The sequence below is a fragment of the Bos javanicus genome, chromosome 14 (genome assembly GCF_032452875.1).
Source record: "Bos javanicus breed banteng chromosome 14, ARS-OSU_banteng_1.0, whole genome shotgun sequence".
Classification (NCBI taxonomy): Eukaryota; Metazoa; Chordata; class Mammalia; order Artiodactyla; family Bovidae; genus Bos; species Bos javanicus.
This window is the reverse complement of record NC_083881.1, coordinates 23,387,270-23,400,489: the sequence shown is the minus strand read 5'-3', so window position 1 is coordinate 23,400,489 and position 13,220 is coordinate 23,387,270. Positions and strand designations below refer to the sequence as shown.

The window sequence follows — 13,220 nt, the reverse complement described above, 5'->3', positions numbered from 1 at the left end:
ACACAGGCTCTTCTAATTACTCATTCAGAGTCACGCGAAGCAGGCTCTGTTGTTTTAAACTGAACATGGGCAGCCCCCGCGTGGGTCAGTGCAGTCATTCGACAAATATTTATTGAGTACCTATTGCATGCAAGGCACTGTGCTGAGTGTCTGGGACACAGAGATAAACCAAAACTGCCCAAATATTCACACTGCAGTAGGTGCACTGAAAGAAATAGAAAAGAGAGAGTGGGTGGTCTCCAAGAGTGGGCTTGGGAGAGACACTGAGATAGGACCCTGGTGGGCTGCAAACCTGAAGAAGCCTAGGGCCGTCTTCATCAGGAATTTTTTGGCTTCCCTGGTGGCTCAGATGGTAAAGAATCTGCCTGCAGTGCGGGAGACCTGGGTTTGATCCTTGGGTTGGGAAGATCCCCAGGAGAAGGAAATGGCAACCCACTCCAGTATTCTTGCCAGGAGGGTTTGCTCAAGGATAAGCCCACTGCCACTAGGGTAGGGGGCCGGGCAGGACCTATGAGCCCACCATCTGGGGCTACATCCTCGGGCAGGGCTCTGGGGGAGCTGGAGGCTGAGGAACGGGTCTCGGTGCACGGAGAGGGCAAGGCTGCAGGGTGGCACCTGTGGCAGGGCACCATGTGGCCCTGGGCATCACCTCTCTGCTCTGGTGGCCCTGTGGTCACAGAGTTGCCCTTCTGGCCTTTGAGCAGGACCCCAGGCTGAAAGTGAAGCTGGGGAAAGTGCCTCCAGCTCCACCTTGACCTCAAAATGAACGCCAAAGACAACAAACTCCTCTTAAATTGGGGATGGAGTGACTTTTGGCGACTCAGTTTTAAGCCTTCTGAAGCCAGGGAGTGAGGTAACACAAGTGTCTTAAAGCAGGTATTCCATGGGTGGGGAAGGAAGGACTCATCTGTGAAAGGCTACAAAAGCATCTAAAGATTTTGGGTAAAGGTCACTTGAAGTCATTTTCTTCCATTTTTTTTCCTGCATAGAAAAAGTCAATATGAACCTGCTTTTAAAAACAACGACCAAACGATTCAATTCAAGAAATACCAGGTATCAACTGTTTGGAGAGCATGACTGAGAGAGGCCAGGAGGGGCGTGGGGTGGGCACAGGGAGGAGGAGCAGTCAGGTCTAGGGAGGAGGCTCCGGAGGCAAAGGAAGGGATTCCAGGAATCAGGGACAGAGAAGACCCTGAAACAGGGAAGGGGATGAGGCCCCAGCTCAGCTTCCACTGAAATCATCACTGGAAACCATCCAGCTGTTACCGGGGGGCTTCCTTGTTGCTGGTGGCACCCGTCCAGACGATTTTGTGGAATTGACCATTTCTGCAGACTGGTGGTTCCAACTCAGAGTTATTACAAGGGATGCCCTATCTATACCCTGTTTTCTTGATCAGTAGATACTTCAATGAGGGCAGACTCAGACACTCTAATGTCAAAGACTTTTGTACTAAACAGGCTGAGAACTACATGATCATAGACTGAGGTATCTGACCTGCCTTGTTCCTCAATTTCCAATTTAAATGTGTCCTACCCTTTAACACGAGAAGGCAAAATGTATCTTGAGCATAATCACGATGTGACACAAAGACCTGCATCTTGGCAAAAGAGATTCTTTGGGGGAAAAAAAAAACTAGAGATATTATTAATTCTGAAAATCAAAATCTATAAAAGGAGAAAACACATATCAGCAAAATGTCAGGTGCAGATGACCACAGGGCAATTCTGATCATGAAATTACAGTGGGGTGCAGAGGAAAGGACCAGTTATCTAGAGTCAGAGGAGCCACAGTGGAGCCCAGCAATTCTACCACTAGCTGTAACCTTGGACAAGTCCAAGGTCACCCCTCCATCTGTAAAATGTATCGAAGTGAAAGTGAAAGTGAAGTCACTCAGTCATGTCCGACTCTTTGCGACCCCATGGATGGTAACCTACCAGGCTCCGCAGTCCATGGGATTTTCCAGGCAAGAATGCTGGAGTGGGCTGCCATTTCCTTCTCTGGGGGATCTTCCCAACCCAGGGATTGAACCTGGGTCTCCTGCATTGCAGACAGACGCTTTACCGTCTGAGCCACTAAACAATATAAATGCTTTCAGGGTTCTTGGGCTTGAGTTAAATGATGGAGGTAGAACTGTTCTATCATCCAGAAAGAGTTAAAGAGATGTTACTCGCTGCCATGATTATAACAACAACTTTGATTTTCCCACTTTTACTGCAGTTTTGTTGTTGCTCAGTCGCTAAGCACTGTCTTTTTGTGACCCATGGACTGCAGCATGCCACAACTTCATTACGGTGAAGCGGCTTGTGTAAGCCAATGAAGCTGTGAGCCATGCTGTTCGGGGCCACCCAAGATGGATGGTTCATGGTGAAGAGTTCTGACAAAACACGGTCCACTGGAGGAGGAAATGGCAACCCACTCCAATATTCCTGCCCGGAAAATGCCATGGACAGTATTGCAGCTTTACTCACACATAACTGCGTGTTCTTTGACTTTTGGTACTTTTTATACCCCCAAAGCTCAAGAAATGTCTTGATTCCCCTGAATTACAAGATGATTTATCTGACCTCCATATTGCAACTGTGAAGTCCCAACTTCCTTTCCTTCTCTGTTTGATGAGTCTACAAGCCCATTTCCATCTCTGCTGAAGGAAATTCCCACAGATTTCACCCACTCCTCTTTCCAAGTTCATTTTTTTCTCTTACATGAGGCAAGGGCTGGAAAGCAGTTGGACAAAGTCTCTCTGCTTTGAAAGTATCAAACTTCCTTTGCAAAAGGGTCATTTTTCTACTTCAGCACAAGATGCTTTTAATACCAGAAAAGCACTGGATACAGCTGACTCAGTTGGGATTTCTTAATCTCCACTAAGTGGAGAGGAAGACGGGTGGCTGGAGAGGTGGGTTGGTCGATGACACTGGAGCTCCGAGGAACCTTTCAGAACTCATCCTGAGACAGGAAGTGATGAAATCAGCTCTCACAACTCACTTCCTATCTTGACGGGCCCTGAGGGAGCTTGCGGAGGGGAGTGGAACATGGGGAAGTGGCTGGTGGGGAGAGGGAAGAATTGCTGAGAGGAGAGTCTGGGAAAAGTCCCAACACTGCCCCTCACATGCCCCACCCTCACCCCTGTTTCCTTATTCTTCTGGGGCTGGGAATCAGTCAACTGGTTTATTTCTGCTCTCAGTCTACTGTTGCAAAAACTACTAAATTTAACCATAGCCTCTTGTGAACACTCAGTTTCCCAGATCTCTGATGCTACTGACAGTGCAAATGGAAGAAAGAAAGCATAGAAGTGTTTTATAGGTTACTGATCGTTGAGTTCAAATACCACTCAGACTCACCAGTGCTTCTGTTTTACCCCATTTCCGCTTTCAATAGCCTAGTGGAGGTAAGGGGTAAGAAGGTTGGATTATTAGCAACCTGGGTGTCCTGTGTCACCTTATTGATTGTTGTTGTTTAGTCGCTGAGTTGTGTCCGACTTTTTGCCACCCCGTCAGGCTCCTCTGTCCACGGGATTTCCCAGGCAAGAGTACTGGAATGGGTTGCCATTTCCTTCTCCATGTGTCACCTTGGGGCAGCTTTATGAATATTTACTATTCTCAAGTTATTCACTATGGGAAAGCGACAATGTTCATTACCGGCACATGATGGAGGGGAAAAGGAGAAGCAATTCAGAGATGACTTTCTTTGTACAGAGATGGTTTCAGAAAGGCCCATGAAGACGGAGGAGGGTGGGGAGAGCCAGTCACAAAGGGAACTGACTATCACAGAGGGATGGGGTGGCCGGCATGGTTGACAGCGATTGGATGCGTGCGGTGTAGGATTTCAAACGGAAACTGAGGCATACATGCCCCACCCTCACTGCCAAGGTGCAGGTCCCTCCAATATTAGAATAAGAAAAGCCACGAGCAGATGAAATGGGTGACAGTTAATAACAGACAACAGGAGATCTCAGTAGCTCCCCCTAGAGGGGAGGGCTGGGGGGGAGTTGAGGCGAGGTTTGCCCTGTGAACAAAGATGGTCTCAAGGAGATGCAATTCGGTTGTAAGGACCTTGAGCTTTGTGCTGACCTCGCCTGCTAGGGGCTCCCTGGTGCTGCCGACCCTCCACAGACACTCAATTCTCCTGCTCTTAAACTAGACGTGATTCCCGGCAGTCACTGCTGGGAGAGCCAGCCTGAGACGGATGAAGAAGAGCATCATCCTGTGCGATGGATGCAGTACGCTGGCTTGGACCATGACCAGGGGTGGGTGCCTCAATTGCTCCCTGGCCCCTCCTGGAACCCACAGTCTGAAAGTTAAAGATTAGAGATGGAGGCCTTGACTTGAACCTTAAGAACTATGTCAAGATAAGGTTTTATAAGATAAGCTATACAAAACCAGATACAAAGATAAGATAAGTGTGACAAGATAAGTCCTACCCAGACATAGCACACAACCCGATGTGCTAATTTCCATCCTACAGAACGGCAGGCAAGAATGACCCTGAGAACCCGGACAGGGATGACCATCCAGGCCTCCAGGCCACATGCCCTCCTCCTCCACAGCTCCCTTCCCCTTCTGAGAAGCAGGTGCATAAGCCCTTATGACACCCCTCAATGTCCGCATCTAGTGGGGACTCCCATGTCACCAGCCTTGGCAGGGCTCCCCCGCCTCGTATAATGGTGCCGAGAGTGACACGGGCTCATGAGCCTCTGCCTTTGAGACAGGACAGGACCCCTGACTCCTGTCCGTGCGGGGTCCAGAGCTGAGCCCAAGTCATCTCTCCTCTCACTCCCCAGCAGTGGTTTTCAAAGCGTGGGCCTGGGGACTCCCCTGGAGGTCCAGTGGTTAAGACTGTGCCTTCCGATGCAGAGGGTGCAGGTTCAATTCCTGGTAGGGGAGCTAAGACCCCACATGCCTCTCAGCCAAAAGACCAAAACATAAAACAAGCAATGTTGTAACGAAGTCAATCAAGACTTTAAAAATGATCCACATCAAAAAATCTTAAAAAACAAAAAACAAAAAAACACAAACTGTTGGCCCAGAGCCTGGGGGTCCCACAGAGCCTCACAGGGGCGGCTTAGAGAGTTTGAGAAGAGGGTTCAAAAGTCAGGGTGGCCTCCCCAGCCTCCATAACAATTTTTCTTCTTGCCACACTAGATATTGGAGTTGCAGATGCCGTTTGAATTGCCTACTGGGATAAGGAACCTGTAGAGAGCCCCAGCTGTGCATACGAGGTGAGGGCTAAGCAGGACGTCTTGCTCACTCGCCTTTACTGCAGGGAGGGGGACAGTCACCCCCAGGGTTTCTTCAGTGTCCCCTCATTGGCTCTGAAGCACCCAGTTCATGCCAGCTCATTTGACTCTACCCTCAACACCTCTCCTTGAAGCAGGAATGACCACGCCCCTTAAACAGGTGAAGACACCAACCCAAAGAGGCAAAGGCGTCTTGACAGTGGCCACCAAGTGGCTGAGTATTGGCATCAGCTCAGTCCATGATGCTGGGCTCCGACTCTGCCCGCTGACACTCTGCTGCACAGCGTGTGCTCGGGGCCTTTCCTACTCAAACTGCTTTACCTGCGGACTAATTTGTTCCTCTGGTCTCATCTTCCCAGAAAGTTAAAAAAGGAAGGTGTTAGTCGCTCAGTCATGTCTGACTCTATGTGATCCCATGAGCTGTAGACCTCCAGGCTCCTCTGTCCATGGGATTCTCCAGGCAAGAATACTGGAGTGGGTTGCCATGCCCTCCTCCAGGGGCTCTGCCCGACCCAGGGATTAAACCCACATCTCTTGCATGACAGGCAGATTCTCTACCACTGAGCCACCTAGGCAGCCGGAGGCTAGTACTAGAAGTCTTACAAATGAACATTTCTCAGAATTCTAAAGACACATCCAACAAGAAGGAGTGAAAGTGGGGTAGACAGGGAAGGAAAACAGTTCTGTTTCCCAGAACACTGAGGCATCAGAACTTAGTAACTTAAACACTACATATACGTCACTGAGAAGGTGCCATGCTTATACTGCATGGAGTTCATCTCCAGAATGCACGAAAGTGATCAGCTCAGTGGTGCTGTTTCTATCTTTCATGCAGAAATGAATACAAGTATAAAGAGGTGGACTGGGTCAGACACAAGAGCATCCATGTCATCATTCAACACGTGCACACACGTTCCAAGAGAAGCACCCATCGCCACCTCCAAGGACCTGTCCTTCGAAGGTCTACTAGGAAACACAACCCTAATGCCTTCCCCCTGAAAGTGCAGTTCCATCTCGAGTATGAAGCAGGGGGACATTTACAGTGCTTTACAGCTGCTTTTTCATACGTCACCTGAGCAGAGAAGTCAATCAACTTCGGAAGCAGCACCTTGCCCCCCTCATCGCTCTTCAGGAAATCCAGCAAACTGCCTGTTGATGAGGAAGAGCAAATCAGTGCAGTTCAAACATGCACACACACAAAGAAATCCAAACAAAATTCAAATGATCATTCCGACTGGCAGGGCAGGGAGGACGGACCAGGTGAAATGACTGCTTTACCATTCTGTGTGGTCACAGTGCCTTTTCCTGATGTTGGTCAAACCCAGTCCCCTCTGACGTGTCCCCTTTGACCTGTTGTGAGATGTACACGAGCTCCAGGTAAGAAAGGGTGATGGTGGATGCTCCTTTTCTTGCTACAGAGCATTTGTACCTGCCACCATGGCACGCATCCTGCAGGGCTTCTCTGGGACAGAAACCAGCCTGTCTTCCCAGCTGGCACTCATCCGTGCCCAGCACGGCTCTCAGGCACCACGTAGGTGCCCAGTGAGGATGTGATGAACCAACTGTGCTTTGGAGGAAAGTGAGATATCACTTAAAAGGGAGCAAGTGTGCCCACCGGCATCGTCTGCAGCATCCCCGGACTTCATCTCTAAAACACGCCCTGCTCCTTCTTCTAGAACTTGTAGCACCAACTTGAGGGTGACCTTGGGCAAGTTCTGTACCTCGTCTGAGCCCCTGTCAAGTGGGCAGTTCCCAGAAACTCTGCCACAGTCCATGGGAGGAGGGCTTTAAAGCACGTGCCAGTGTGATGGCAGGTAGTGAGCGCTCAGTGGATCCATAACACAGAACGGCGGTGCGCAGCCTCGACTGCGGGGAAGATGAGAGCGCTCCTCAGGGACGACATCAAGCGCCATCTGGCATATAGTAACTGCTCAGTACCAGGTGGGCACTGCTACCATTGACATTTATGGTTAAGAACACTACTAGTTAATCAATCCCACAGGTATCTATGAACTCCTGCTTAAGCGTCTGATCCTGAGCCTGGTTCCTGAACGGCAGCAGCTAATAGGTAATAGGGCTTTTCCAAAATGTATTTATCTTTTTATATTCATTCTCTTGGCTCTGCTGTACGGGCTGCTCTCTAGCTGCGGTACACGAGCTTCTCATTGCACTGGCTTCTCTTGTTGTGAAGCATGGGCTCTAGGTGCATGGGCTTCAGTAGTTGTGGCTCCTGGGCTCCAGAGCACAGGCTCAGTATCTGTGGCACTTGGGCTGAGTTGCTCTGTGGAATGTGGGATCTTTCAGGATCAGGGATAGAACCCGTGTCTCCTGCACTGGCGGGAGAATTCTTTACCACTGAACCACCAGGGAAGCCCTGATAGGGCTTAAAAAATATTCTTTTTTAGAAGGACTCCAGGAGATATTAATATTCTGAAATATATTAAATAAGAAAATGCAATATTCATCTTTCTAACCTATTCAGTTATGGCATCACACTGTAATCTCTATTCTCAGGAGGTCACTGTTAGTTCTGGATGATGGCTTAGGTATCATCTTCATTCGTTCAGAAGATTCTTTAGAAATCACGGGCAGTTAAGTTAGCATTTCTCCTGAGCTGGAGGAAGAAGGATGATGACTTAAGATCCTTGATCTGAAGGGGACAGCAGTGGGAGAAAAGATGGCTTCTTGAAACCTCTTCTTCAGGGATTCTGTGATGATGCAGGAACTTGACCTTGACAAGTTTTTCAAATATTTACGTTTTAAAGTGTCATTCTGAACATTTAGATAATGCTAAAGAGGACAAGGAACTGGTTTTCAATTCTGAGAACTCACAATTGGAACCCAAAATAATACTCATATGTGATATCTGTATTTACTTATTTGACAAGTATGTCTGGGGGGCCGTCTAGGTTTAGGGTCTCATTCTTGAGGCCAGCAGGTACATGGAGACAACTGCACAGAAACTGGGAAGACAACATATTCATTTTATAACAGATGACTTCCAGTGAGGTGGCTTATGAAAGGGCTTTATTGTCCTGTGTTTTCTGATGTTTTTGTAATAAGCCTGCATGCTAAGTTACTTCAGTTGTGCCAACTCTTTGTGACCGCATGGATTCTAGCCCACCAGGCTCCTCTGTCCATGGGATTCTCCAGGCAAGAATACCGGAGTGGGTTGCCATTTCCTCCTCCAGGGGATCTTCCCAACCCGGGGATCTTCCCAACCCAGGGATCAAACTGACATTTCTTATGTCTCCTGTATTGGCAGGCGGGTTCTTTACCACTAGTGCCACCTGGGAAGCCCTTGTAACGAGCCTGCTGTTGATAGTCTGAATTATCTGAGGAGTCTCTGAATGTCTAAGTGTTCTCCTTTCCGAGGGCTGGGCCATCACACGCCCGGGAGTCCTTTCTGAGGGCTGGGCCGTCACATGCCCGGGTGTCCTTTCTGAGGGCTGGGCCATCACAAGCCCGGGTGGGGGCGGGCACTCACCCTTGGCCATGTACTCAGTGATGATGTAGATGGGCTCCTCTCTGGTGACCACGGCATACAGCCGCACCAGCTTGTCGTGCTGCAGCGTCTTCATGAGGTTGGCCTCCTCCAGGAACGCCTGCACAGACATTGTGCCTGGCTTCAGTGTTTTTACGGCCACTTTGGTGCTGTTGTTATAGTAACCTAGGGAGGGAAAAGAAGGGAGGTCGTGATTCATCAAAAACTTCATGCAGACTTAGAAGAATATTTAGCTATAGACAGAAAAAACTTCTATAAACTCTATAGTGTTAACATTATCTAAAACCTTTAGGGACTTCCCTGGTGGTCCAGTGGTTAAGATGCTGAGCTCCCAGTGCAGGGGACCCAGGTTTGATGCCTCGTCAGGGAACTAGATCCCACATGACACAACTAAGAGTTTGAGCCTTTGACTGTGTGGATCACAATAAACTGTGGAAAATTCTGAAAGAGATGGGCATACCAGACCACCTGACCTGCCTCTTGAGAAACCTGTATGCAGGTCAGGAAGCAACAGTTAGAACTGGACGTGGAACAACAGACTGGTTCCAAATAGGAAAAGGGGTACGTCAATGCTGTATATTGTTACCCTGCTTATTTAACTTATATGCAGAGTACATCATGAGAAATGCTGGGCTGGAGGAAGCACAAGCTGGAATCAAGATTGCCAGGAGAAATATCCATAACCTCAGATATGCAGATGATACCACCCTTATGGCAGAAAGTGAAGAAGAACTAAAGAGCCTCTTGATGAAAGTGAAAGAGGAGAGTGAAAAAGTTGGCTTAAAGCTCAACATTCAGAAAATGAAGATCATGGCATCTGGTCCCATCACTTCATGGCAGATAGATGGGGAAACAGTGGAAACAGTGTCAGAATTTATTTTTCTGGGCTCCAAAATCACTGCAGATGGTGACTGCAGCCATGAAATTAAAAGACGCTTATTCCTTGGAAGGAAAGTTATGACCAACCTAGACAGCATATGCAAAAGCAGAGACATTACTTTTCCAACAAAGGTCCATCTAGTCAAGGCTGTGGTTTTTCCAGTGGTCATGTATGGATGTGAGAGTTGGACTATAAAGAAAGCTGAGCACCGAAGAATTGATGCTTTTTAACTGTGGTGTTGGAGAATACTCTTTAGAGTCCCTTGGACTGCAAAGAGATCCAACCAGTCCATCCTAAAGGAGATCAGTCCTGGGTGTTCATTGGAAGGACTGATGTGGAAGCTGAAACCCCAATACTTTGGCCAACTGATGCGAAGAGCTGACTCATTGGGAAAGATCCTGATGCTGGGAAAGATTAAGGGCAGGAGGAGAAGGGGACGACAGAGGATGAGATGGTTGGATGGCATCATCGACTCCATGGACATGGATTTGGGTCGACCCTGGGAGTTGGTGATGGACAGTGAGGCCTGGCGTGCTGCGATTCATGGGGTCTCAAAGAGTCAGACACGACTGAGCGACTGGACTGAACTGAACTGAACTGAACTAAAGATCCCACATGCTGCAACTAAAAAGATCATGCATGCTGCAACGAAGACCTGGTGCGGACAAATAAATAAGTGCTTAAAAAATGATAATAAAAAGAAAAACAAAACCTATATATGTAACATTAGGGGGCTTCCTTGGTAGCAGCTCAGCTGGAAAAGACTCCGCCTGCAATGCAGAAGACCCCAGTTAGACTCCTGGGTCAGGAAGTTCCCCTGGAGAAGGGATAGGCTATCCACTTGAGTATTCTTGGGCTTCCCTGGTGGCTCAGACAGCAAAGAATCAGTCTGCAATGCCAGAGATCTGGGTTCAATCCCTGGGTTGGGAAGATCCCCTGGAGAAGGAAATGGCAACCCACTCCAATATTCTTGCCTGAAGAAGCGCATGGACAGAGGAGCCTAGTGGGCTACATACAGTCCATGGGGTTGCAAAGAGTTGGACATGAAATTGGCTGCAAAATGACTGAGTGACTAAGCACAGCACAGCACGTAACATTAGGGGCAACTAAGTAAAGGGTACATGAGAATTCTTTGTATCATCTTTACCAAAAAACTTAAAATTATTCTGAAATCAAAAGGTTTTTATAAAACAATGGTAAAACAAAACTCCATATGCACTGTCCCATTTTCTCTAATTAATTTGATCTCTGTTTCATTAGATTTTTTTCTAATTAATAAAATGTTTTTTATCCCAAGACAAAAAACCCCACACACCATAAGTCTATTAGATACTCTTACACACACACACACACACACACACACACACACTCTGACAACTGTCTGGAAGAAAATACACCAGAATACACTGAGTACTGGCTTAATTATGAGTGATTTAAATTTTGCTCACCATATCTTTAACTCTTTACCAACTTTACTACAATGAATATGCATTATTTTTATAATCAGAAAGAAAAGCTTTGCCCTTGAAAAAACTTTACTAACTCTAAAGTACAAAGAATACACAGGAATCAAATAAGTATTTCTCAAAGTTTTCAAAGAGAACTGGACACAGTGATTCTATGCAAAGAAAGGGCTCTGGGTTGAGCCACCTGGGAACCCCTGCCTGCCCCACGCCATCTCACCCAGGAGACACAGCAGGAGTGCAGACAGCCCAGCAAGAAAGATGCCCGTCTGGCTTGGTTAACCACAGCATTTCCCACACTGTCTCAACCTCAGAACACATCTTCATGTACCTTTTATCTTCCAGAACACACTTCGGGAAATACCGCCTCCTTAATATAGTTCCCCCAAGGCACTGATTTTCTGGGACCTGCCTCCATGATGTGGTTACTTTTTCTTGCTTTAAGATTACTTTTGATGTGGACCATTTTTTAAAGTCTTTATTGAATTTGTTACAATATTGTTTCTGTCTTCTGTTTTGGCTTTTCGGCTGTGAGGCAGGTGGCATCTTAGCTCTCCAACCAGGGATCGAACCTGTCCCCTCTCCATTGGAAGGTGAAGTCTTGACCATTGGACTGCCAGGGAAGTTCCCCATGATGTGCTTACTTTGGAGCTTGATTTTCTCCTGGAAAAGCCTTTTCTTGGTGGTTTGGAAAGCATAGAGGTAATCACACGCAGCTTTTCTTTCTGTTTCCATAGTTCTCTTGGAAAGACAGGAAAAGGTGAGGATGGAGTGGCAGATGGTCACCACAAATCACCCTCAAGGTCACCTCTACCTGGTGTGTGACAGCCTAACAGCCCCAGGCCCAAGAGAGACAAACACCTAAGGAACAGTGATGTGGAAACGTCCAGTCCCTTTTCAGGTCACACGATTATCAGTACACACACAGCTTACGCTCAGGGAAAACCAACGATGGTGGTCTCCAGAGGACTTCCCTGGTGTGGTTAAGCATCCACCTGCCAATGCAGGGGACGTGGGTTCAATCTCTGGTCTTGGAAGACTCCACATGTCGTGGAGCCACTAAGCTGTGTGCCACAACTACTGAGCCTGTGCTCTAGAGCCCTTGTGCTTCAACAAGAGTAGCCCCCTCACTGCAACGAGAGAAAGCAACGAAGACCTAGAGAAGCCAAAAAAAAAAAAAAAAAAATCTCCAGGAGAAAGAAACCACCACCCAGCACGACAAAAATGACAAAGTCTGACCATCTTGAGTGCGGGCAGTGCTAGCCCCTTAGCAGGACAGCTGGGGCAATTCCTGCAGGTCCTTTCTGGGTTCTCTTCTTAGCATCGCTGAAACAACAGTATCCTCAATGGCCCTGGAAGGATGCTGACAGAGCAGGCTCTTTTCTAGAGCAGTTATATTGAGTGACCACCCACCTGACCATGAACCTGTGTACACTGGTGGGGAGGGTCTAACCCAGAACAGAGCTTTAGAAACTAAGACTGCAGCATTTATTGGAGCTGAGGGCTTCCCAGGTGGCTCAAGTGGTCAAGAATTCTATCCCTGGGTCGGGAAGATCCACTGAAGAGGAAATGGCAACCTACTCCAGTAATTTTGCCTGGGAAATCCCATGGACAGAGGAGCCTGGAGGGCTATGGTCTGTGGGGTCTCAAAGAGTCAGACATGACGGAGGGGCTGAGCACTGGAACTGAAGATCTGTATACCTGTGATGCAGTAAATCCTCCCTGGTCATCTAGAGAAACTCATGTACCCTGGCACCAACCAGTGCAAAAACGTTCATAGTAGCCTGTTCCTAATAGCCAGAACATGGGAGTAACTCCAATGCCATTGATAAATAGTAGGGTTTCTTTTATATAAAGTTTAAAACCGGGCAAAAGTAAAGTACTCTGGGTGCACACAGCCCCATACACAAAAGCAGCAGAACTACAAAGAAAAGTCAGGAAATGATCACAAAAGCCAGAATAGCAGCTGCCTTCGGGGGACAGATGGGGTTGTGGTCAGGAAGGGGAGTACAGGGGCTTCGGGTGTGATTCAGTGGTCACCACACAGGTTTTCATGTTGTCAGTAGCTGTGAAAGCGAACGTTCGTGTGGTAGGCACTTTTCTGTCTGCTTCTTATACTGCATGTTAAAGCAACAGAA

General features: G+C 47.7%; 1 protein-coding gene across 4 annotated transcripts in view; it reads right to left on the bottom strand.

Moving 5' to 3' along the window:
- The window catches only part of LYN (LYN proto-oncogene, Src family tyrosine kinase), a 109,326-nt gene that overhangs the window by 20,020 nt on the left and 76,086 nt on the right, over positions 1-13,220 (bottom strand). For all 4 annotated transcript variants that reach the window (XM_061438777.1, XM_061438779.1, XM_061438778.1 and 1 more), the window contains exons 9-10: positions 8,722-8,904; positions 6,307-6,383 (exon numbers count right to left, since the gene is read on the bottom strand). In XM_061438777.1, the coding sequence (XP_061294761.1) occupies positions 6,307-6,383; positions 8,722-8,904 (260 nt within the window). The remainder of the gene's footprint in view (positions 1-6,306; positions 6,384-8,721; positions 8,905-13,220) is intronic.